This window comes from Crocodylus siamensis, chromosome 11, assembly GCF_052110815.1.
Source record: "Crocodylus siamensis isolate JL-2025a chromosome 11, ASM5211081v1, whole genome shotgun sequence".
Classification (NCBI taxonomy): domain Eukaryota; kingdom Metazoa; phylum Chordata; order Crocodylia; family Crocodylidae; genus Crocodylus; species Crocodylus siamensis.
The window spans coordinates 8,474,029-8,499,511 of record NC_143405.1 but is presented as its reverse complement, the minus strand read 5'-3'; the positions used below and the strand labels follow the sequence as shown (position 1 = coordinate 8,499,511).

The 25,483-nt window shown below is 51.7% G+C and overlaps 2 protein-coding genes across 3 annotated transcripts in view; one reads left to right on the top strand and one right to left on the bottom strand.

The window, feature by feature from the left end:
• The window catches only part of ABL1 (ABL proto-oncogene 1, non-receptor tyrosine kinase), a 97,537-nt gene extending 80,221 nt beyond the window's left edge, over positions 1 to 17,316 (top strand). For both annotated transcript variants that reach the window (XM_090021323.1, XM_090021324.1), the window contains exons 5-11: positions 3,117 to 3,201; positions 3,568 to 3,745; positions 7,102 to 7,286; positions 9,299 to 9,451; positions 9,980 to 10,069; positions 10,762 to 10,926; positions 13,546 to 17,316. In XM_090021323.1, the coding sequence (XP_089877449.1) occupies positions 3,117 to 3,201; positions 3,568 to 3,745; positions 7,102 to 7,286; positions 9,299 to 9,451; positions 9,980 to 10,069; positions 10,762 to 10,926; positions 13,546 to 15,230 (2,541 nt within the window). In that variant the 3' untranslated portion in view covers positions 15,231 to 17,316. The remainder of the gene's footprint in view (positions 1 to 3,116; positions 3,202 to 3,567; positions 3,746 to 7,101; positions 7,287 to 9,298; positions 9,452 to 9,979; positions 10,070 to 10,761; positions 10,927 to 13,545) is intronic.
• A 4,780-nt stretch (positions 17,317 to 22,096) lies between these two features.
• On the bottom strand, positions 22,097 to 22,477 carry QRFP (pyroglutamylated RFamide peptide). Its single transcript, XM_090022810.1, has one exon. The coding sequence runs from the start codon at positions 22,475 to 22,477 to the stop codon at positions 22,097 to 22,099; it is 381 nt and encodes a 126-aa protein (XP_089878936.1).
• Between the last annotated feature and the right edge of the window lie 3,006 nt (positions 22,478 to 25,483).

Here is a 25,483-nt window from a genome sequence, read left to right as displayed (position 1 = left end):
CGGCTCAGGAAAACAAGTCCTCAGCGGGTTCTTCAGAGAAACCCAGAGGGCTCATTTTATTTTTCTTTGAGAGAATTTTCTGACACTCTCTTGCTTTTCCTCTCTAGTTCAGATCTGTATATGAGACATAATAATGAAGGCAAGGAAAATGAGCGGGGAACATCTCCTTGGTGCTTCTGATAGCCTGAGTACTTAAGACATTCCTTTTTTGCATCTCCCTAGAACCCAGCTCTCACTCGGTTTCCTTTAAGCAGGCTTGAAGTAGCTCGCAGCTGTCTTTGCAAAGCAGTTTCTGCAGAGAGAAACCAAGGGCCAAAATGAGACTTCTGTGCTTCAGTTGCATTTAACTACACAGCGCTACTTAGCCTGGTGTTTGCAAATCTCCCATTAGACTATTCCAGTGGAAAATCAGCGTACCAAGACCAAACGTGTCAGGTGTGTTTGAGGACATTAAGAGCCCTGATTCTCCAAAGCCAGTGGCATTTTGGAACTGAAAGAAGACTTGCTAGTGGGCTGACTTTTCCAATTTGATATCAGCACGAAAGCCATAAGAGGATCATCGAGTCATTTTGGAAAGATCAAGCTTGCATCCCCAAGCTTTGTTCTTTCTAGCTGTTTCTCAAGCAGTAATTGGACTAAATAGTCAGCACTGCTATTCCTCAAGAAGGGGTCTGCTTATAACAGAAAGCTACTACAGGGTAAAAGGAGGTAGTAGCAGTAGCTGTGCATCTTCTTATGCTGTGATGAGTGGCATCCAAACCACAGAAGTGGCTTAGGTGCAAGCACCTACTCTGGACTCCTTTAAGAGACATTTGGACATTTATCTTGCTGAGATCCTTTGCCCCCAGCTGACTTCCTGCCCTCGGGGCAGGGGGCTGGACTCGATTATCTTCGAGGTCCCTTCCAGCCCTAATGTCTATGAAATCTATGAAATTACCCTTCAGTGAAAGAGGGCTGAAGTCCCCCCTGTCCACCCCTCTTTTTACAGTGAGTTAACTGTTTGTGTGCCCACGCCCACAGGTTGTACTTGTGGCACATCCAAGCTAACATGAGAATTTATTGTTAAGGCCAAGTGAACTTCTTTATTTCCTCCAGTTACATTTTGGTGTTGTCTAATATGACACAGATTGGAGAACATAGAAACATGCGGTATTTTTTAGTTGGGTGCTGGATGGCTCGGGGAGGCGATCGGTGACTGAAGACAAAGCCTCCTAACCTTCCACATCATTAGTCTGAATCCAGAATATAATTGCCATGTGAGGGCTTTTTGATAGCTTACGTGAAATGAGCTGATCATCTCAGCCCAGCTCCTAGTCCAGCTCAGATGTCTAGTCTACGTCCGTCAGTCCTGCTGTAATGACGTCCTTGTTCATGCCGGAGAGGCTGGTGGTCTGAAGTGATCACGCAGCTCCCATCCCCTGAGGTGGTCTCTTCAGGTCCAAGTGGAGACGCAGCAGTGTTGCACGAGGAAAGGATGCCTTTTGCTCTACCTGTGGGTTGCTGTTGGAGGAGATTGAGGGTGGATCAGTCCTGGAGCTCTTATGAACATTAGACTTGCAGACGCACCATTCTTATGGTAATTCTCTGCCTTTGTTTCTGTTCCATTAACCTCTTCATTGAGGGGTAAGAGATTTAACACACAGGACTGATCATAATCTTCTGCACAGAATGAGCCTGGCAGAATTTATAAATTGTCCATTAGATAACTAGGTATTTGGGGTCAGTTTTGAAACCCAGATTATTAACCCAATTTCCTTTGCCAACGGAAATGGTTTAAGGGCCTTGCAGCTGTGTAGTATCGACAAAGAGCATTGAGGAAATTACAGCTGCCAATCAAATTTAATTGGCAAGGAACAGCAAACGATGGTGTGAGGCTGTTTGAATAGGACTACCGCCGCTAAGTGCAGAACGCTGCCAGCCGGGTCCGTGGGAGCAGCCCGGCTTGGTGTTATCAGCCTCACCCAGCAGCAGCAAATCTCTTGCAATCCTGCCTTAAAACATGTCTTCCACGTGGCCTTTCAGCATTAATCCACCAACAAGGGGAATGGTGATGTAGAAAGAAGAGTTACCTTTTAAAAATATATCTGTATTTTTGCACCACTTTAAAACAACCTTCTGGCCATCCGGCACCTGCTTGTTCAGGAAGACTTGTTCCTCTGAGCAGGGACGGCATCTTCCTTAGCCTTGTGCAATGCCCTGCAACATTATGGTACTAAATAAATAATTAGTAGGGACATGTCTGCCCAGAGCTTTTACCTTGCATATTAGACTCTAAGGGCACCTATATACGTGCCGGACATCTGCTCTGACACATGGTAATTGGCACATGTCCAAGCAGACTCAATAAATTGTGGTTGCTGGAGCGTGTTAATTAATGCACTCCAGCTGCCTCTGTGTTGCATCTATTCTGCATCCCCACACTTCAAAATGGCAGTGGGGGCACTTTAACTAAAACTCGTTGAACAAGATTTAATTCAAGCACCCCCACCACCATTTTGAAGTGTGGGATGCTGAATTCATGTAATGCTGCAGGCACTCTAGGAGCCACTCTAATTAAAGCACCCACCTTGACCACAGAGCATGCGTATAGATGCCCTAAAAGCCAGGAACAAACATACAAGCCCTAAAACCTTGACTCTTTGGTCATGGAGTACTTGCCATCTGCAATTGAGTAGCCAGCAGTATGAGTGCTCCCTCTTTCAAATGGTGGATGTGGTGGAGCACAGCAGCTTAAGGCAGCCTCAGATGTTTGCACATATGGATGGTCTTAGCATTTTTCCCCCTTGTCACCATAGCACCATTTCTTCTGTCATGAGAGTGCACAGGTGATGTTTCCCCTCTAAATTCTAGATGATTTTGCAGGAGAGGAGCCCAGGACAGAGGGGGAAATACCTTTGTGTATCCAAAGAAATGGATAGGATAGAAGAATGATAGTGGAGCAGAGAAGCAGACCCTGAAGCTTCCTGGCACTGTGGTGTGGCTGCAGCAGGGAGCAGTGATCCTGGAGCAGTCATGACTTATGCTGTCTGGTTGTGATTACTCTTCAGTCCACATGCTGAGATCTGTTTTCCCTTCGTGCAAATTGTGCTTGCTGAAGTTCTCCTGTTTTGCTGCAGGAGGACACCATGGAGGTGGAGGAATTCTTGAAAGAAGCTGCGGTAATGAAGGAGATCAAGCATCCTAACTTGGTGCAATTATTAGGTAAGTGATAAATACCCAGCAGAAGGATTTAAACTAAACCCCTGTGCAGTGATATGGATGTTTAAGGAGCAGTTAAGCTGCTTACCATCCCAAGCCTTTAGATACAGGCACTTATGCTCTGGCAAAATTCACAATTCCTGAAAGTAGTACATGATTTTTAATGATATATTCTTCCTTGCATTTAAGATGCAATAGCCTAAAGCAGGAAATGTAAAAGAGATTACTAACCAGTTTCTAAGAAACAGTCTCTCTTTCCTATCCTTCACCCCTCTGAGCACACACTTATAAGTTGCCCAGAAGGACAAAATCTGAAGACTTAGGCATCCTGGAAGCAAATTATTGTGTTTTTAATGTTTCCCTCAATAGGGGTGTGTACACGAGAGCCTCCATTCTACATCATCACTGAGTTCATGACATATGGGAACCTGCTTGATTATTTGCGTGAGTGTAACCGGCAGGAGGTGAATGCCGTGGTGCTGCTGTATATGGCCACTCAGATCTCCTCAGCCATGGAGTACCTAGAGAAGAAGAACTTCATACACAGGTAGGAAGGATGCAGAGCACCTTCCCACACTCCTTGAGTTATCATAATGCCTTGCAGAGTACCTCAGTATTGTATCCACATGCGTTACATGTCACAGCTCAACTTCTTGGCATGTCTTGTGCTGCTGTTGAATGTCGTGTGTTAGGTAATACTTTACAGGGGCCAGTCTCGGGACTGCTCTTCAGCTAAGGTGTTTTTTTCTTACTTGCACACATTGTGAAGGTAGGTATTGATGTGCATGAAGAGTAGCATTTAAGTTCTGACCTGCTGATTTAAAAGCAAGCCACTAAAATAAACAGGGCTCTTTATCAAATAGGTTGCCTGTTACTCCTCTGGCATTAATGTTCAGCAATAATGATCTCTTCCTTGAAACGGTTGGCATTGTTATATACATACTAGTAATCACGGTAAAGCCCACCTTCTGCTGCCTTTTCATCGTGCTTTCATTTTCTGTCACCCTAGTTTCATCTGCTCTGGGGATTGTTTTCTTTTATTGCTTGAATTGCATGCATCTGTGTGTTAAACATCTTCAGAGCCTTAAAATCTGGAGGATTTTGACCTTTAAATGTGCAGCAATTATGGCTAGTGCTTTGCATTCTTTGTCTGTGGAAATGACCTCCTAGCAATATAATGACACATCCTAGATGAAGACTTGAGAGTTTTTGCTGGGTTTTCTTTTTTAATACAAGAAGTTCTCTGTGCCACTGCCTGACCTTTCCTATCCAATTAGCCGGAGTATGAAATCTGCCCATCTCCTCATAGAGATGAATGAGGCTCATGTGTAAAACGTAGAGGTTCCTTGTTAAAACATGCATTCCCTATGCTGCACACAAACCTGATTTGAGCTCTCCTGTCAGTCAGGAAAGCTAACTGTGGTGCTATAAAATTGAGCTTTCCCAACCTCTGATATGCCCTGTTGTATCTAGTCACCTCTGCTTGTAGCAAGCAAACGTTCTGAAATGTTCTGCTGAATCTCATTTCTCTGCCGCCTTAAGGACTTCATCTCCCATTACTGGTAATGGCCCAGATAACTAACGTAAATAGAAACTTTTTTTCCTTATAATGTGCCACCCCCACATCCACCAGGGCTGTTATTTCACAAGTGATGTCACAGTGCACGTTCACAGATTCAAATGCTGGGCTGTGACTTCATTTAATGAATTGGGCAGGAGGAGGAATGTGATTATGAGAGGAGTTTTATATATAGAGACACACAACGGTGATCAATACTGAGGAGAGGGGATGTCCAGAAACATTACGCAGTGTTTTAATGGGCCTCTAGTGCAATTTTTCTAAAGTTTGAGCTCTGCAGGAATCTTTTTGAAGAGCCGCTATCAGAGGCAGATCTTGCTGAGATATGAGGTAAATGCCTGTTCTTATTTTGTGGAAGAATCCATTTCTAATTTGATGTGATGTAGTCTGGAAGCTTTATACAAAATGTAACATTAGTAGAAATATTTTCATGTGTCTTATCCTCTTACAAGCACGATGCACTTTGAGAGAGATTACCTGTGAGCTAGTGATGTGGCAGCCAGTCTTCACACAGCCCTTTCTTAATGATAAGTTGGTTGTTGCCCCTTCTTCTGCAAATCCAAGTCTATGTGAAGGTGCGTGCGGGAATATTTTGTAACGCGTGTTTCCAGATCATGATTCCAGCGGTGTGGAAGACCAAAGACAGCTGCTAGTCAACCCAACTGTAATGATCATCTGGAGGTTTAGGTTGGAAAGCCAAATGTGGCTGGATATGATGCTGGCCATATCACCCCTTCAGGGGCTTTTGGCTATGCCTCACAGCCTTAATCGTGCTTGCACAGGTTCATCCACAGCAACTGTTGGGTTTCTCTTTGATCATCCAAACTAGTCAGGGGGGATCAGCAGGCACTGGGAGGAGTCCCTGTTCCCCCGAGCACTGCCAGGAGTGACCAGGAATAACGGTCACAAGCTGGCAGAGGGTAGATTCAGACTAGACATCAGGAGGTGCGACTTCACAGTCAGGGCGGCTAGGATCTGGGACCGACTTCCGAGCGAAGTGGTGCTGGCTCCTACCCTGGGGGTGTTTAAGAGGAGGTTAGATGAACACCTTGCTGGGGTCGTTTGACCCCAGTACTCTTTCCTGCCATGGCAGGGGTCGGACTTAATGATCTGCTCAGGTCCCTTCCGACCCTAGAAACTATGAAACTATGAGGTGCCCCATTCATGATCAAAGTCCATAGGAATAGGAAGTTCAGCCTACTGTGGTGGTGGCAGAGTTGATGGACTTCTTGGGCTTATTTTCAAAATAAAGAAGAGATCTGAGTCCTGAGAAGTGAACTAAATATTTTCTCAGAAATGTAATCCCAGGAAACACATTCATTGTTCATATCTAAGTCACTTGTAGAGCTTCTTGCCCCAAGATACCATTGAGACCACGAACTCTAGCAAGATTGAAAAAATAAAATTATGGGGTCTGAGAAGAGCTTGCAGTATGGTAACAGCATAGATGCAGCATGGAAGAGCTTTAGAAAGAAATAACCTTCCCCACCCCGATATGAAGACTTGAACCAGTTTCCAGCTTCTGAAGGGAAAAAGGAGAACAACTCCTCTGTGGCTGGTTATTTCATAACTAGTTTCACATGATTTGTTGAGTCTTCCTCTGTATCAGCTTGTGCTGGCCACTGTCGTAGCCAAACACCTGGGCTAGATGGACTTGGTGGTCCAATCTGGTACAGCAGTTTGTCTTCATCTCCGTATCGCAAGGAGACGTGAGACTTTCAGCTCATGACTGGGCAGAGATTTTCCTGCTCTTTACAAATAATGCTTTGCACTTGGGATAAAACCTCTTGAATGCAGCATGTGGAAGTGCCCGATTGTGGTATTTGTTGCTTGGTCTGATATGTTTGGAAAAACTAGTGCAGCTATCTTTTAAACATGGTAATCCAGGAGGAAAATTGACTAGAAATGGCATGGGAAGTGACTTAGGGCATTTTGATTGCCTGGCTTGAGTGAAATGTAAAAACAAAAAGGGGAAAATGGTAAGGACCTTTAAACGCTTATTGTTTCAGTAAAACAAGACAAGCTCAGACAGTTTGTCGTTTAAAATGATTTTTATCGTGGCAGTGGCAGCTTTTATTGAAAGTGAGCTTTTTTTCAGAAGGTTTTGATTTCTAATTTTTTCTTTTCAAAAAAGGAGGCTGATGACACCTTCACTAAGTAGTAATGACAACTAATCTGTCCCTCTCTTGTTCAATTTCCCCGGAGAAAATATACGCCGAGCCTCGGGGTCCTTTGGTAACAAATAACGGCTTTTGTTCTGCTTAGTGCGAGATGTTGCAGAGACCTTTCCTGATCTGTACTTTTCTTTTTGCCTGCTGTCGTAGGGATCTTGCTGCCAGAAACTGCCTAGTAGGAGAGAACCACTTGGTGAAGGTGGCAGATTTTGGCCTGAGCAGGCTGATGACCGGAGATACGTACACCGCCCATGCTGGAGCCAAGTTCCCAATCAAGTGGACTGCACCGGAGAGTCTTGCTTACAATAAGTTCTCTATCAAGTCTGATGTCTGGGGTAGGTATTCACCCCATCATTGATGGTGATGGTGATAGCTTTCTTCTTCCTCGTCATCTTTGTTTAGGAATCAGTTTCAAGAAAGAGTTGGTGGTTTTACCACTTCAAGGTGGGACTTTGTCCTTATTTGAATGGAAGACATGAAAGCCTGCCCGCCACAATAACATCCAAATATGAAGTGTTTGCAGGGTCATGTGCGCCTGAGCCAGCCCCAGATCAGTAGTGCCCTAGGAATAGTACCATGGGGCACTGTGCGGTGGAAAATGTACTGGCTTCCTAAGCTACTTCTGGGATGAAAGTGGGAGTCAGGGCTCTTTCACGTGTGTGGGTGCAGGTATCACTATGCAGTTGTAAAATTCCCTGGCTGAGATGAGAAATGAAGGCTGTGGGTAGACTGAACTTGGAGCCATTTTAAAAGGGTGAGGAGGTTGCTACCCAGGAGCATGCACCATTTGTTTGGGTGCAACTGTTATATCTGCCTTCTCCTATAGTGGTATCGGTGAGCCAGTGGCCATAACTTTATCTCTCGATGAAGTGGATCTAAAGGTATTAGAGTTTTGCTCCACTTTAAACTACTACAAGAGCAAGCAGATGTACTTGCAAGTGTGGTTGCTTTGTGTGTCCACACCAAAGAGAACTTGACTGATGGCCCCTGCAAAAGAGCCAAATTCTCTCCATTCTGACTCCCTAAGCTCCCCCTCCTCTTTCAGTCCATCGTCAGGTTTTCTGTTCTCCTTTTCCAGGTTATTGAAAGCTCTGCTTGGAGTAGGACTTGATATTTGGGGCAGTGGGAGTTGCTGAGGGATACAGCTGACAGTTACAGTGATGGTGGAAAAAGTCTCGAGTCTGTGGCGGGTAAAATGGTGCAACTTTCTGTGCAATGTATGTGTTGTTGAATAGCTGTCACAAAGCACCAGGGGTGGTGATGTTCTCCAGTGATGGCTGGGGCATTTTCTGTGTAGTTTTAATTTAATGTATTTGGAGAAGCTATATATTAAAGACATAAGGCTATGTTAATATCTAACCGGATTCTGCATAGCGGGACCAGGGCTTAGGGATTCTGGACTGTGACTCGAGATCAAGCGAGCAGGCCTTCCATGGATGCTTGCTGCTGTGGCTAGGGGTTCAGAAGTTTGCATGCACACACCTCATTGCCTGCAGACAGTATTCAAGCAGATCTGTTTGTGGCCATGTCTAGCATAGATTGCCCTCGGTGGTTACCATGTAAATTGATGTGATTTCATTACTTATGCTGGATTGTAATTGCTTTCTCTTCAGGTTAAAACCAGAGTCCAATGACTGAGCTAATTACATGCTGGTTGTTGCTCTGGTGTTGAGTTTGTTCTTTAGACTTGAGTCCTAGTTTAGTGGCTGACATTCATTTCCAACCCCCCTAAACAGTTATGTGACTCAGATGCCCCATCTATATTGAAGACAGTTGCAAGCAGTGATTATACCTTGTGTTACGGTTTCTAGCGAATCCTAATGCCTCAGCTAGTTGGCAGTCATCACTGTGAAGTCCATCCTGATATTGGAACTGCTGCTTTTCCCCCTGCAGATTGTCATGCTCCAGGAATGCAGGCAACCCAAAGCAACTGAACCATTTGGATATGGGAGTCCTAACAGGAAGGAGGCAGGGGAGATATGAGAGGAGCTGTCAGATTTGCAGGGAGGCTGCTGTACTGCAGAGACGTAGTTTCAGCTAATCCACTGTGAAGTCTCTTAATTGTGCCTTTAACAGGACTTGAAGGATCTCAAGGCATTCGGGTTGGAGACAGCAGATATGCTGAAAATTAGTCTAATTCCACTCTGTCATATCACAGGGGACTTGTCTGCACCGATAAAGAGACTTGTTATGCTATGGCAGCATCCTTGCTACTGTGGAGTGCAAGCCTCCCAGAGAAGGGGGCTTGCTAAGTACAAGGGAAGGTTGATTTTAGCCACCCACCAAAAGCCAACTTGCGGCTTGGGGAAGTACCTCAAGACTAAGCTTTGCGTTTTCTTTATTGCAGCCTTTGGTGTCCTACTGTGGGAAATTGCGACATACGGCATGTCCCCATACCCTGGGATTGACCTCTCTCAGGTGTACGAGCTGTTGGAGAAGGACTATCGCATGGAGCGCCCAGAAGGATGCCCTGAGAAAGTCTATGAACTCATGAGAGCATGTGAGTCTTCACAAACACAGAGACAAGCTGCTGGAGCTCTGCAGAGATGTAGTAGAAGGCCCGGGATGTGGTTACAGGCAGAAGGGGCAGCTTTGTGTGAAGGCGCTTGGCTCCCATGTTAAACTTGGCTCTCCCAAGAGGATGTCAAAGGTCTGAAGTAGCCCGTTCTTGTCACAGAGGCGGGCTTATTCCCTGCTAAGAATGGGAGCTGGGTAGTGTTGGGTCACGTGTCCTGGGGATCTAAAGACAGGATTGTGCACCCACCTTTAGCTGTGGGAGGGGACTAAGCATTGCTCTGCCATTCTGGCTTTTACCATTTCTAGTCTGAAGTTGAAGAGCAGCCACAGCCCCTGTTGGCTTTGCTGGGTGCTGTGGCTGCTTCAAACTAGGCGTCTAGCGTCTGTACTGTAGCTGGCCTCTCATTAAAGCAGGAATCATGGCGTGGGGTTGGCTCCCCAGAAGTGCTGTGCAGCTTAACGAAAGTTTGTGAGGCTGGTTTAGAAGGTTTTGATACCGCTGCTCTTCCAGGCTGGCAGTGGAGCCCTTCAGACAGGCCCTCGTTTGCTGAAATTCACCAGGCGTTTGAGACGATGTTTCAAGAATCCAGCATATCAGACGGTAGGTCCACTTCCCTTTCTGCTGGCACCATGTCTGGAAGAGGAAGTGATAGGACAAAAGCATCATAAATTGTGGCTGTGGGTTTTTCACTGCGGTCATGGAAACCAGATGAATGGAGAAACTCTGTGATTCCTGTGTGGATCCCGGCCACTCAAAGAGGGTGGAACACCTACGCTCCTGGGAAATGAAGTTGCCCTGTAGGAATGAACAGGGGCATTGTCCTTCTTCGCTTCCACCCCATTATGGCTGTGGCCTGCAGGTGGGAAATGCAACTAGGAGCTTCTTGTTTAGCAATTTTCATGACTGTTACCTTCTCCCGGGACCCCCTCTCCTTCCCCACAAATACCCTGGCTGTGGAACTTGTTAAGAATTTCCACGATAAGGTAGTAAGCTTACTCTTAATTTGTGGCTATCTCTGAATGGTCCAACAATGTAGCTTTGCAGTGAAACTTTGTGATTTGTACCTCCCAATGTTTTTTTTAAAAAAAAAAAAAAAAAAGGTAAAAAAGTAGAGGAGACCTGTACATGTACGTGTGCGTACTGCCTAGAGGTCTTCTGGTTGAACAATGTTAAGCACCCCCCATGCCATCAGCCTCTCTCTTTCCCCATTATTCCTTAATAGTTTAATAGTTTTATCTTTTGTCTCTATCCTTCCAGTTTCCCTTCTAAACATCCTTCTCTGTGCCTTCCAGAGGTGGAGAAAGAGCTGGGGAAAAAAGGGATGAGAAGTGTCGTGAGTAACTTTCTGCAGGCTCCAGAACTACCGACCAAAACAAGGACATCCAGGAGGGCAGCTGAAAACAAAGAAGCCAACGAGAGCTTGGAGCCAGCACACCCCAGAAGTCAGGGGGAATGTGGTATGTCACATCTTCAGCCACTCTGCCCTGTGCATGAGGCAGCCTGAGACAGAGAGGATGCCTGAATCCAGAGAGAACCTCGAAGACATGATAGAAACAGGACCAACCCTCCCCCGCAACCTTGTGGATATTTCTGCTGCCATGAGGTGTCCTGGTTTCTCTCTTGATTGAGGAATCCATCGTTGTAGCTCCCAACACTTTTGTAGCTGGATACAGATCGGTGTTAGTACTGGGAGTTGCAGCAGCAAGAGATACAGCCCAGAATGGGAGATATCTATTGAACTGTCACCTGGTTCAAGGACTGATATAGCCCTTATCACTCTCAGAAGTCTGAACTGCCCTAGGAGCTGTTGTATATCCACTGCAGTTGGCAACTTCAGAGCAGTGCCAGAGGACAGAGTGCGTATGTCATGCCCTCGTGATCCTCAGCCATCTGTAGAGCAGGACCCATCAGAGAGCTGGGCTGAGTCCCCTATCCCCACCCCCATGCTGTCCCAGTGCAAGAAAAGTCCCAGCAAAGGGGACTTGCCTCGACTTCCAGTCTCTTGGTGCTGCCAGGGTGGCATAAATAAGCCACCCTGCCTTCTGTCTGAAATAAGCTGGGTAGCGTTCAGAATTGTGTGCGCAGTGCAGCGTCTGATAAGGGAAGGTTTTCCGGCCCCAAATCATACTGAGTGTCTGCTTTGAAACGCTGAAGTGTATTACTTCTGGCAGGTACCAAATATAATTTCAGCAAGGGCCACAGAGGTATTTACAAAATCTACCATGAAATTAAACAACCTCTCAGTCAGATTCTCAAAGCGTGTAGTTTCCATTCGGGGGCTGTTGAAAACAATGATAAAACATTGAGCACAGACACTTAATTTGTACCCAGAATGTTTTAAAATGAAATTTGTTTTTTTTTAAAAAAAAATAATATTGCAGATAAGTTGTTTTTGCCAGCTCTGGCTAAAGGTGCTGATTCTGACTGTAGTGGGCAAAACCCTTAGCAGTGCACTTTCAGATTTAACTGATGGAAAACACTATATGAGAGCAGGAATGTTATTAATCTGTTCATTATGTTTTGTGTACTTGAGGTCCCAGAAATCTTTTGTATGTTGGGTGGATGTGTGTGTGGGTGTGTGTGTGTATGGCATGCATGCACAGTACAGAAGGTTATCACCAGCCCTCCTCTTTGGGGCGGTTTTAGTCCACACGTGGTAGTTTTCTCACCGATACTTTGTCATATCCCAGTCTGGTGAGAGATGACAAAGTGTGTGTGTAGGCATAAGTGAGGTGCATGTATCTTAACAACATCCCAGTAGAGACCTAAAACAATCCTTTGTCTTTTATCCACTTCCAGTTGCTCATGGGTATCCAGGGCAGATGGACTTCCTTCTGAATAGAGCGCGCTTGGTGAGGAGCTCTGAGCTTGTGTCTTGACCACTGAGAGAGGCTTGTCCTTGGCAGGAGATACAAGAGACTTGAACTGGTGTCTGATCCCTACCCTGTCCTTTCAGGAAAAATCTCTTTCCAGATTGTAGGAGGTTGAGCAGAGTTGCTCAGAGTGACTTGTGTCTGCTCTCAGGAAAAGTTTCCCCTCTAAAGATTATTTTAACATTTCTTTTTGGTTGGGCACATACAAACGTATTCAGCTGCATGTGAACAGTCTAAATATGTGTTCGCAAAAGGGTCTGATCTGCTTCCTGGCGGATACTGCATTTCTTCCTGAAATATGCATCTCTGTCTTAAAGAAAAAAAAAAAAGATTATCCCCTTCTCTCAGCTGAGACACCAGTATAGATATTTACCTTTACGTGACTAAAAAGGATCCTTTTCTCTTTCTTTAACCCTGCTTCATCTCCTCTTGCTGCCTGCTCAAGCTGTAAATGTATCTACTGCCCTGCAGGCAGCTCTGTCTCAAATTAGAGAGCTGTTTGAGTGCTCCTGTTGCAGTCCCTGACCTGTGAACAAGACCTCCTGTCATTCAAACGTGGAATCCTTCAGGACTCCCTCTAAATTTATCATAAACCACTGTTCATTTTATAATTTCTCTTATAAGTGGTAAAGGGGTCATTCCATCTTCTTCTCCCAGAGCAATTCCACTGGAGCAGTCCATTATCCCTGCTTTCCTCCATTGTCAAAGACTGCCTGTCTTCATCACGGTGCAGCTCTTCATATTCTGCTGCTGGAGTGATCCTGATTTCTTCTTGTGTCCTAGTTATTTTTGCTCCACCAGAGATTGAAGATGGGAGAGGGGGAGGTTTGTAGTTTAACCAAGCAGGGAGATGAGGAAGTAGGTTAGTGGGGAACTTCTTTGTCCCTTCAGTGAGTGGCTGGGAAGGAGCCAGCAGCAAAAGGACTAACCTGCCCTTGATACTCATTCAGTCTGTGAACCAGCAAAGCTAGAGAGACATCCAGATGTATGTCAGGATTGAGCGTACCTCGGGATTCTGGACCAAATCCAGCCCTGGCCTCGGTGGAGCTGTATCCACTTTGCAGCAGGTCTGAGCGTGGGCCTCTGTTTACAGAGCCGGTGCCTATTAGGCGGTGTCAGAGCACGGCAGTCTCAGAGGAGAACAGATTGTTCTGTTTCGTGAAGCGAAGTGAAGCTCAATAGAATCTTCTCTGTTCCTTGCAGACCATCTGGAGCATGAACCGGCCGTGTCTCCGTTGCTTCCACGGAAGGAAAGAGTCGCCCTGGAGAGCAGTTTAAATGAAGACGAGCGGCTGCTTCCAAAGGACAAAAAGACCAACCTCTTCAGCGCTCTTATCAAGAAGAAGAAGAAGACAGCCCCTACCCCTCCAAAGCGCAGCAGCTCCTTCCGGGAGATAGATGGCCACCCGGACCGCAGGGTAGGGGGTGAGGATGAGAGCAGGGATGCCGGCAACGGGGCTTTCACCACGCTGCCTACGGAAGCTGCCGATCCTTCCAAATTCCAGGGCCCGAGCAATGGGGCTGGGGTCATCAACGGGGCAGTCACGGGGAACTCTGGCTTTTTATCGCCCCACCTGTGGAAAAAGTCCAGCACCATGACCAGCAGCCGAGCAGCTGCTGGTGAAGACGAGAGCAGCTCTAATGCCAGCAAGCGCTTCCTGCGGTCCTGCTCTGCCTCATGCGTGCCCCACGGAGCCAAAGACACTGAGTGGAAGTCGGTGACACTACCCCGGGACCCACAATCCACAGGGCGGCAGTTTGATTCATCCACCTTCGGGGGGCACAAAAGTGAGAAGCCTGCCCTGCCACGGAAGCGGGCAAATGAGAGCAAGGCAGATCTTGCCACCAAGGGGACGGCAACACCCCCACCGCGGCTGCTGAAGAAGAACGAGGAGGCGACCGACGATGTGTTCAAAGACGCCGAGTCAAGCCCTGGATCCAGCCCACCCACGCTGACGCCCAAACTCTTGCGCAGGCAGCCTGCCGGTCCTCTGTCCTCCGGTGTGGCTCATAAGGATGACGGTGTCAAATTGAGTGCCTTAGGTACCCCTACAACAACGGACCAAGGGCCTGCTGTGAAAGTCAGCTCTGCCATGTTTGTGGGTGCTAGCAAGGCTTCCACAGAAGAGCCCAGAATGAGGAGGCTCAAACAGACTTCAGAGAAGGACAAGGGGAAGCTATCAAAACTGAAGCCAGCCCCACCACTTCCGCTGTCTTCATCCTCTGTCGGCAGGCCTGGAAAAGCCTCCCACAGCCCTGGGCACGAAGCAACAGTGGATGCAGTGTCGGGTCCTAAATCCAAACCACTGCCTCAGGTTGCAGACGCTGCCGGCAGCGATGCTGCCAAGCCAAACCAGCCAGGGGAAGGGGGCAAAAAGCCAGGACTCCCCTCCATACCAAAGCCACAGTCCTCCAGCAAGATGCTGACCACAGCAGCCCCAGCCCCCTCTTCCGCAGTCCTTTCAGCCTCAGGTGGCGACCAGCCATCATCCACAGCCTTCATCCCTCTCATCTCCACCAGAGTGTCGCTGCGGAAGACCCGCCAGCCTCCAGAGAGGATCGCTAGTGGCACCATCACCAAGGGAGTGGTATTGGAAAGCACGGAGGCCCTGCGCCTCGCCATCAGCAAGAACTCGGAACAAATGGCAAGCCACAGTGCCGTCCTGGAGGCCGGCAAGAACCTCTACACCTTCTGTGTGAGCTACGTGGACTCCATCCAGCAGATGAGGAACAAGTTTGCTTTCCGGGAGGCCATCAATAAGCTGGAGAACAACCTCCGGGAGCTCCAGATCTGCCCGGCCACAGCTGGCAGCGGCCCGGCAGCCACACAGGACTTTAGCAAGCTTCTCAGCTCGGTGAAAGAAATCAGTGACATTGTTCAGAGGTAGCAGAAGTCAGGTGGCTGCTGCTTGTCATGGGCCAAAGCCAGCCGCAGAGAGAACTGGGAGCACACGTGCAGACTGATAGGGGACCAGGGGCCTTGGGGACAGGGATGAACCCAGACTGTTGAACGCTGCCCTGCTGCCTAAGCCAGGGTGTCCATCAAGATGCACTTTTCCTCCCTTTTCACCCAGGCTCCCTGCGACTCACGTACTCACAATCCTCTCATCTGTGGAGTTCTTGCCTTGTGGACGACAAGGCGAAGTGCCGAGGTCACATCATGCCTTTTCCTTAATATTCTGTTGTTCTGGACAGAGCTTTAAGCTTGAAGCTGGACTGATGGACGTTGATGTTCTGCCCCCCTCCGGGAGGGAGTCCTACTGCCGTGTCATTCCCTCCCCCTGCCCCAGCGTTGTGTTTGAATAGCAATATGCCCGCTGCTTTCCAGGGGGGAGTCACAGCGCACGTCCCCTGCCTGAGTCTGACGCTTCTGTGAGTGACATTAATGTGTCAGATTGGGGCTCAGGGGTGGAGTATCTATGTAACTCGTTCGTGAAATAGGACGCTATGAAAGATGTTTACCAAAATCTTCCCAACGGCTCCATCCGCAGCCCTTAGCTGCCAGCCAACAGATCCACGTTTCTCGTGACTTCTTCACGGTGGAGAGTCCAAATGAATCGCTGGAGGTTTGGATTGTTGCGGATGGTCCCTGTTAATGCTGTGATCCCGTTTGTGAATCTCTCTTTGGTAGCAATAAAAGACAGACAGGGTTTGGGGAGAAAAGAGCAGCTCATGCTCTCCTGATAGTCGACACTTGGGGGAATTGCAGAGTAGTTTGGAGCGCTGAGAGCTGCCGCCTGTCACTGAGCGAGGGATAGGAGGGTTGCAATGGGTGGGGAGGTCGATAAACCCATCCAGAAAGATTCCAGTGTGCCTCCAGCAGTTGTTTCAGCCGAGTTGGTGCATCCCAAGTGGTCTTGAGGAGATGCACCGGCAAAGCTGTTATTTGCCTAAAATTTCCAGCTGCTTCAATGACACAGGAGCAGTGAGCACATAAGGGCTGTATCAGACCCGGCCACCACTCCCCCATGCAGTCCCTGTGAGAAGGAGGGAAGCAGCATGTTGCAAACCCTTCCTTTCAGCATCAACACTGAATCCCACTGAAGTGCTTAGGGTCACCCTTGCCGGTTAGCGTAGGTTGTTCTACTTCCATGGGAAAACTTGATTGCCCCAATGATACTCTGACGGTTCTGGTCAGGATTAAAGGACCTGGGGAGCCTGCAGACGGTTCTTCCCCTGGGTGTATGTCCCCAAGGGAGCTGTGAACATGTGCCTCCAAGGAGCACCTTTCCCAGGTTGCTTTGACCTTCCCAACTAATTCAGCCAACTGGGAACTAACTGCAATGTGCCTGTTAGTAAAAGGACAAGGCTTAGGGCTATTAACAGTGCAATTTAACTCCTTGTAACCGTTCCAAACGAGAGAAGAAAGCAAGCTCCCCATCCCAGGTCCCTTCCTTTTGTGTATCTTTAAACACTAATCGCCTTCCATTTGTATTTTATTTTATTTTTTCCACTTAGGAGCTCTCGGTTTTATATATGATTTCCCATAACGCGTTCTGTTGTGTGTTCACGCCACCTTGCGACCTCACAACCAGCCGCGACTTAACGCACGACAGACGTTTAAACAATAAAAACAAACAAGAACCACATGCCACAGGCTGCCTTTAAAGAAAAAAAAAAAACCACAAGCAAAAAAATCAAAAAACCCCATGCCTTGGACTGTTGTTTCTGAGGTACTGTTTTTACGTTGTTGATAACCTCTTGTGCCACTATATTATACACTTGTATCTTGGTATTACACACTTTTGTAGACTCCTTTTGTCCTTTTTTTACTACGTGTAAATAGCTCTGTCCTTCCTCTTCGTGATACCCAAGGGGCTGTTCCCTTTGGTTTTGGTCCAATACAGATGGTTTCTGTACATGGCTTTTCCCCCTTCCCCCTCACTTTCTCTGTTTTTGGTTTTTTCGGGGGTTATTTTTTATTCTGGTCTCTCCTGCATAGTATATTTAAAAATAAATCATTGTTGAGGAAAACCAGAAGCGCATTTGTGTCTTGCTGAGGGGGTTGTTGGCCCCAGGGGCTTGTCTGGCAGGTGATGTGTGCTCCCGAGAGCGGACTAGAAGCACGTTTGCTCTGCGAGGACTCACGGGGGCCTTCAGTACACTGTGCTGATCATGCCTGGGGGACAGCAAGCTCCTGGGACTGGTGGAGCTGGCTCTCAAATGCATCCAAGAAAAGCAAAAGATGTACAAAAGAAAGACCAACACAGGCCTCGTTTGCAGTTGGAGATGTGCTGTTGACATCCATGAGATCCATACGTGGCCCCGGGCTTTCCTCCATCTGTCATCAATGCATGTTCAGGCTCTGTCCTTGGTTCCTTTGGGCTGGCGAGAGGCTGGCATGCCCGTTCTTTAACCAGACAGCTTGGCTTCTCCCTAGCTGGTTCCTCTTTCTGCCTTTCATGAAGCCCATGTTTGCAAGTCAGGAGGGGCTCTGCCTTCCTCCTGGTCAAATCCCACAGGTCTCTGAGCCCACAGGCCTCATTTCTGAGAAATGGAGACAACGCTGCTCCTAGGAGGGTGCCCGCCTAGTGCTAGCTCGTGTCTCCCTTGGTGCGCATGTGGAAACACCCAAGCCCTTAAAGGTACTTTTGACCCTTGGGGATGTTAGCCATACAGCAGAGCATGAACCAGCCCCTCTGTTGGCTGGCGTGTGCCACTTCCAAGCTTACTTACTGCCCTTGGGCCACTCCAGTGGATTCGCTCCCCCATGCATCAGCGTATCATGGATCCAGCCTACCCTGGTGTGCCATTGTGCACAACTGCAGTCCTCGTCCAGATAGCTAAAGAAACAACACGAAGGGCAAGAGGGGCGCAGAGAGGAGATGTGATGACCCAGACTCACACAACGACCCAGGGATAGAGCTGTGGCTAGAAGAGTCCCCTACATCCCCATGCAGCATCCTGACTACTGGAGGTGCCTATACACAGCGTTCCAGCTATGTGAGGTAAAAGCAAAGTTTGCTGAGCTGCAGGAGCTAATTTGCAGGTGGGTTTGTACCATTAAGTGAGAAGAAATGAGAGAGCGCACAATAGGCAATATTACTTTATTCCTGACAATATTGGTGCCACTTCTACCAGGTCATGAACTAGGTTGCCTCACTAGGGTGGCATCATGCAACAGAAATGTGCGTGAAAGCGCAGGAAGGTGACAGTACTTCTGTGACAATGCCCCTTAAATCAGAATATTTCCCATTGACATTGCCAGCATAAAGACAGATGCATGAACAACCCTAGGTGAGGCACTGTAATTAATGCCTTTGGATCTGCAGAGGCAGAGCAATGCAGACCAGGCAGGAGGTGGGGGATTTTGTCCTGTCTGCGAGTGATATCCTTCCTGGAGATCTCTGTGTCACAGGAGAGCGGTGGTCGGCTGACCCGGTTGGGCAAAGTACCGAGAAGTGCAGGGGCAGGAAGGGGGATTCAGGACTAAATTTAGCCATAGCCAAACACAGTGGGAGTTGATTTAGCAGATCGATGCATTTAACAGTATGATGGTGCCAATTTTCAGGGCTATTGAGCCTGAAAGAATGAGTACTCTGGGGGAAAAAAATTGCTTTGTGTTGTGTTGTGTGTGAAATGGTAATGCTCCCTGTCAGGCTGCCTCCAATGCCAGGCTGTCCTTTGAGCTGCAAGCTCAGCTGAGAAAATTGCTTGTCACAAAGACATGAAGCGTGGTCAGTGTTTTCTCAAGGAAGGATCCACCTACATGGGCTGGGGCAGCCTGACCGGCAGAGAAGCTGCCAAACAAAAGGGTCAGGGAAGGGGAACATGGCTGGCTCCTGGGAGAGGTTGGGCACCAGCTGACAGCGCTGGGAAGTCGGGGGCTGTTTGTTGTCTCTGGCACTTTCCCGTTTAGCAGGAGCCCTCTGATCAAATACTGGGGGAACGTGTTCCTGAGCCTGTCCAGACCTTCGGCTGCCTGGAGGGCCGTCTGAGAAGAATGCACGGTCGGATGCTTGGGACCCCCAGGCCTTCCCCTAGACTTCATCCCCTTGGCTTGGAGGATCTGGGTGTTTGTACGAGCAGGTAGGCTGCTAGTGAGTGAGCTTAAATGCCGTTAGAGCCAGCTGGCCGCCAGTCCTGGTAACTTGGTTGAAGACGTCATTTGCCCTCGCGGCTCTGCAGAGAAGCCCAGCCCATGGCTGCAAGGGCAGTGGGGATGGGAGATCCAGGAATCCCCCACACCCCGGACATGACAACAGCCTTGTGACTTGCTGTGTGCAGGCCCCATTGGGGCTTTCGGTTGCAGCTGCACCCTGGGTGTTTGCACGACTGCCCCTCTGCTCAGCACAGAGTTAAGACATGGTTAGATCCACCCTGCTCTGCAGCCTGTTACTGGGTCTCTCCACAGCATAGGTGGCACCCGGGACAAGTCTGCTGCCAACGTGCATCTGGCACATCTTGGCCAAGGCCACATGGTATAGGCCCCTTCTGCTCCTTAGCTGTTCCCCCCAGGGGCAGAGCATCTGAGGACACCCCGGTTCTGACACGGTTTGATGAGCAATCCCCACAGCACGGCCCCGTGTTCCCATCAGAGGTGAAGCATTGCATTGGGGCAGGGAGCAATGGGGGATCCCCCAGTGAATATGGCATGGTAGGAAACACCCAGATCCACTGAGGGACAAGGTGGGGAGGAAACAGCTACCCAGCTTCCTGGGACTCGCTGACGGGAGAGGAACACGCAGTGCTGAGCAATGCAAGCTGTATGGCAGGGGCTCTGCTCTGCTTCACTCCCACCCCCCACTTCAGCCAGGAGCTGGCAGGACCCCTCCTCTGCGGGATGCCCTGATGAGCTCCCCAGTGCTTTTCTTTGCAGCACCCCTCCAAGGAAATGCTGCCTGCCGTGCTGGCCCTGCCACCCAGCGCTCGGCTTCCTGCTGAACCCAGCAAGGTGGCTGTTGCCTTGTGGCATGAAGTTGGCTGAACCAACCCAAATACTCACGCCGATGGGCTGATTCCAGGTGAGCAGAATCAGAGCTTCCAGCTTTTGCCTTCGAGCAAATTGCAAGGGGTGGCTGAGCCTTATAACCTTGCTATACTCAGACACTGGCATCCAGTCCCTTCCTGGCAGTAGGTCTCAGTCCCCTGCTACAGCCGGGAATAAGAGACCCCCTTGCTCCAGCCCGCTTGACCCACTCCCCTCCTAGAGCAGGGACCACAGCTCAGTGCTGACCACTGGACCCCATGTCCTCTCCCAGCATGCAGCCGATGGGCCAGCTCCAAGCTGAGCATTGTTGTAAAGCTCTCTGTTCCTCACCTTCGTGGGTAAAATTGACCAGCGAATATCGATTGATGATTTGGGGAGGGAGAAACACTGCCATAGCAACGTCGATAAGAGCTCCAGGTCGGAGGCCGGTGCCTGCACGTTCCCTGAAGTCTGTGGGGTGGGATTTGAGAGAGACCAAAGCTGCGATATTTAAATGGATCTGATCCCTGCGCCATTGCCCAGAAATAGCTGCCAGAGTCTGTCGGCCGTGTGAGGCCGGCTCTATTTATACTCGTGATGCTGCCGGAGAGGCAGGAACAGAGGGGAAATGGAGCAGGGAGGAAAATCTCCCTGTTTACGTCTACCCTCGGAGGCACTTTCCAAGCAGTCTTGATCTCCAGCGTGTTCAGCATGTGTTGTGCGTGTGGGTCATAAGAGAGCCAAAGGGCGCTCCCGTTCCTGTCCGCGCAGATGAGGAGTTAGGGCTGCTTCATGTCAGTGCAACGGAGCTAAGAATCTGCCCCGGGCGTGTATCTGCAGCTTTTCCTGCTCCCCACGGTCTTGGGGGCCCCCCCATGCTGGCTTTAAGCAGTCAGCCGGCCTGATGTATACAGCGATATGCCTCTTAGAGCCCCGTTCCCCAGTCTAGCTTGGGCAGGCACTGGTTTGGAGGGGTGTCGCCTGGCACCTGCAGGTAACCATGCTTGTGGCCTGCAGCGGATCGTTAGCTGGTCGCTGTTAGGGAGGAAATGCCTAATGGCATCAATTTGGTCACAGGCCCCCATGCAAGCCTGCGGCTCCCCTCGCCGACCTCCCAGCGCTGTGGCCCTGCTGCCCCAGGCCCGGACCGGCGGCCAAGCCCAGCGCTAGGGCAACACGGGTAAAGAACTGCGGACAGACCCGGGATGGTTTGCAGGCATTGTAATGACACTGAACAGCTCGTCAAGCCCAGGGGATGGCACAGGTGATCGAGGCCCATGCCCCACGGCTGGCAGGGGTGGTGGTTCATCGGGCGCTGCGCTGCATCCCAGGTCGCCTGCAGTTTTGGGCATGGCGGCGGGACTCGGGGAGAGCAGCTGGAGCCCGGCAGGACCCGTTCCTCCTCCACCGCCTTCTGTGGGCTGTCAGCTCCTGGCGGTCCCTGCAGAGCGTCTCAGCACTTGGATTATCCCACCGTGATCACTCAGTCTGCCTCCCCTCTGGCTGCTGAGCTAGCTCAGCCTAGTTTCATGCATGGCATAGCATGGCCCCCGGGGCTGCCAGCACAATGCGTGCCAGGGGAAGGGGAGCCGTGGGGCACCATGCTTGGGTTTGGGAGCCTCCTTTTAGGCCCCCCTGCCTGGGCGCGAGGGGCTGCCACATCCAGAGCAGGCAGGGATGGCATGTGGGACAAAGCTGAAAGGAGCAGAGCGAACCTAGTACTATGAAACATCCCGTCCTCCCCCAGGCCCGGTAGCTGAAGGGGCAAGGAAGGAACAGGGTGGCATGATGGGCTGATTTGGGGTGAGTCCCCCCTCCGGGGGCATCCCGGGACCAGGCAGCCGGTCACCTCCTGCCAAAGCGGAAGCTGAACCCCCCTTTCTTGCGGTTGTAGCCGTTGAGCTCCTCGGCCAGGCTGCCCAGCGTGCCGCTGCGCTTCTCCCCGTCGTCCCGCGGCTGGAAGCGGGCGCCCCGGCCTTCCTCGCCTGGCCTCTCTTGCTGCTGCCCGAAGCCGGCCTGCTCCTGGTCGAAGCCCTGCAGCTCCTTGGCCATGCTGAACAGCGAGCTTAGGTCCTCGGTGCTCCTCTTCCAGGCCACCGCGTCCCCCCAGCCGGGCCCCAGCGGCAGGCCTGGGCCTGGGTCTCCTGGCCCTGTTCGGTCGTCCGGAGGGAAGCAGGTGCCCAGGCTGAGCAGCAGCAGGCAGGACAAGGAGTAAGGTGCCTTCATCTGCGGGGTGGGAACGGAGAAGGGTTACGGGTGTGAGCATCTCCCCAGCAGCCATCGCTCCTGGGTTCAGGGTCATGGCTTTTTCTATTACAGGGGTCCCTGGCACTGCCCGGCACCCCCGGGGCTGGCGGTGGGACCCCAGCTCCGCTCCCAGGCACCACCAGCTCAGCCCAGGGGAGCCGGCAGCACCCGTTCAGCCTCCTGCCCCCATGAGACCTGCTCTCTCTAGGAGCTTTGGCGGGGTAAGGCTGGGCATCACGACCTTGCGGCTACTCGGTCTTTTGCAGCCACAAGCAGCCGCGGGCAGGGCAGGGCGGGCTGACAACGGGTCCTCGAGCAGCGGGCTTCTCTGGGACCGGCGGGGAAGGCAGCTTGCGCTCCGGAGCTGTCCCCAGTGCGCGGCGCTGGCTAATGGATGCTGGAGGAAGGTGGCAGGGGGCTGGAGACCGCGTCCTGTGCAACCAGCTCTGTGGGGGCGACCCCGGGGGGTGCGTGGTCTCTGCACCTCTGCCGAGGCGGCAGGCGCTGGAGGCAAACGGAAACATTTTCCCCGAGCCCTTCAGAGCAAGCCTCTGCACCTGCAGCAGGAGGAAGCTGCGGCCGGCTGGCCGTGGGGCTCCCCAGCCGGGCAGGGCCCTCTGCCTCGTCCTTGCTGCAGGCTCCGCTGTGAAGCTGGAGTCGTGGGGCCGCGGAGGCCGCGCTCCCCGTGCTGCCGCTGGCTGCTCTCCCAGCAGGGTGGTGGTGGACCCGCTGTCTGTGAGCCCCCCCGGCCCCAGCAGCGGCTGATCCCTCCTGTGCTGCAACCTCAGACCGAGGCCCGGAGCTGCCAGCAGGACCCGGGCATCGCTCAGTCCAGCCGGCCGGCCGGAAGCTGGCCAGGCTGGGCAGCACCCCATGGTCCATCCTTGGGTCTCTGCAGCAGACCCAAGGTCCCTGCATGAGGCAGGAGCTGGCACGAGCCTCAGGTTGCCTTTGGCTAGGGGAGGACTGGAGGCCTGAGCCAGTCCAGTGCCACCGCCACGCACTGCCCGCAGCTCCCCCACGGGCTGCAGCGAGGGCCAGGGGCGCCCAGTCCCTCGCAGGGGCTGGCAGGTCAGGGAAGGTGCGTCAACTTACCCTGCTCCTCTTCAGGGCTCCCCCACGTGCCCGCGGCTTCAGCAGCTGGTCTGTGCTGCCCAGCTCGCCCTCCTTTAAATAACAGGCTGCGTTCATCACCACGGCGTCCTCGAGGACGCCGCCAGCGCGGCGGGTTTATTGCCGCACATTCCCGAGGCTGGGATCCCATTGGGAGCGAGGTGGAGATGGCGCTCTCACTATGGCAGCGGGGAGCCGGCTCTAATCAGCCCTGCACACGTGCTTCGTTTGCTGCCCCGTTTGCAGCCAGGCGGGTCCCGCGTTGTGCTAATGACCGGCGGTGAGGCACGGGGGCCAGGGCCGGGGGTGCCTCCTGTCTCGCGAGCTGTGGGCTCGAAGCCCTCCCGTCCCTGTGGGTCCTCTGGATGCGTGGCAGGCCTGGGAGGGGCGCGAGCAAAACAAGCCCACGGAGACGTGCGGAGAGCTAGAAGCCGCGTCGGCTCGTGGCAGAGGGGCCCGTGGCTCAGTGGCCTTGGCTTTCCTGGCAACCCAGCTCTGTCGCTGGGATGGGGAAAGGGAATTGCAGCTGCTGGCTCGGAGATCCTGCCCGGGCTGAGCTCCAGGAGGCAGCATGCAGGTACTGGTTGGTCGAGGCCCTCGATGCCCCTGCAGCTCTCGCAGCAATGCCTTCCCCGCCAGCTTTGCTGGGACTTACCCCGGCCCCAGGCCTCGAGGAAACCCCTCCATCCCTGGGCCGCAGGATCTGGTCCCTCCCCCACGACTTGCCTGGCATGAGTGCCCCCCTCCTCCAGGGCGGGTAGGCAGGAGCAGGGGTGTTGGGACCCATCATATGCAGTGGCCTCTGGTTTCGGTGGGGAATTGCCAGCCCCTGGGGCAGCTCCTCTGTGTCTGGTCCAGTGCTCTGAACCTGGGCTCGGGTGCCCGGGAAGCCCCGGTCTCACTCCTGGCACTGCTACTGGCTCTGTGCAACTGTGGGCAAGTCTCTTAGGTGGTCTGTGCCTCGGTTTCCCCACCTGTAGAAAATGGATACTCGTTCTGGCCTGCCTCGCAGAGTGGAGGGGGAGGCAGGGGCGCGTGGTGTGAAGGCCTCGCACAGGGCGCCTGGGAATGATGGTGAAGCCTGGGTGCGGTGTTTGCACTCGGAGCTGAGCTGCAGAAGCCCAGAGCAGCGGATTGCCGCGGAGCTGCTGTTTCCCACCCGCTGAGGCTCTGCCCCCCTGACACCTGCTCGTGCGGGCAGCCCCTGCGCCTCTTCAGAGACACGAGCCTGTTGGCTTCGCCGCATCGGGGGGAGCTCAAGCTCTCGGGGGGATGGAGGGGTGCCCGGCAGGCCCCCCGCGAGCTCTGCAGCACTCGAGCTTTGTTCACGCTCCGGTCTCAAGGGAGGCACGTGAAGAGCTGCTGTGGCGGGGTGAGCACCTGGGGGCTAGCCGGGATCCGCTGCTAGCTCCAGCCACCACGGGACACAGACCTGCGTGCAGCTTTCCCCGGGCCCGTGGGAAAGGGAGACGGGCAGCTTCTGCAAAGCATTTGCCTCCCAAGCCCCCCCTCTCCTCAGCAGGGTTGCTCCCTGCCAGCAGCAAGCAATGAGTCACATCAAGCTGTTCTGCTCTTGAGAGGCATGTTTTGTTCCCATTGCAGAGAACGGGGAGGAACGGGCCTTGGTCCCCGCTTTGTGCACCGGGCGGGCGTCCTTCACCCCGAGACCTCCCTGCGTGGCAGTGGTGCCGCCTGCGTGCACGGCGCTCGGGGACTGCAGTGCGATGCTGCAGCTGTACCACCGCCCGCCCCTGCAGCACGTGTACCTCCTGAAAGGGTGCACAACTGCCCCCTGGGCCATCGGTTCAAGCCTGCCCCTTCTCCCTTGGCAGAAGATGGCTCCTTTCTAAGACCCCCTATTCCTTCTGGCCA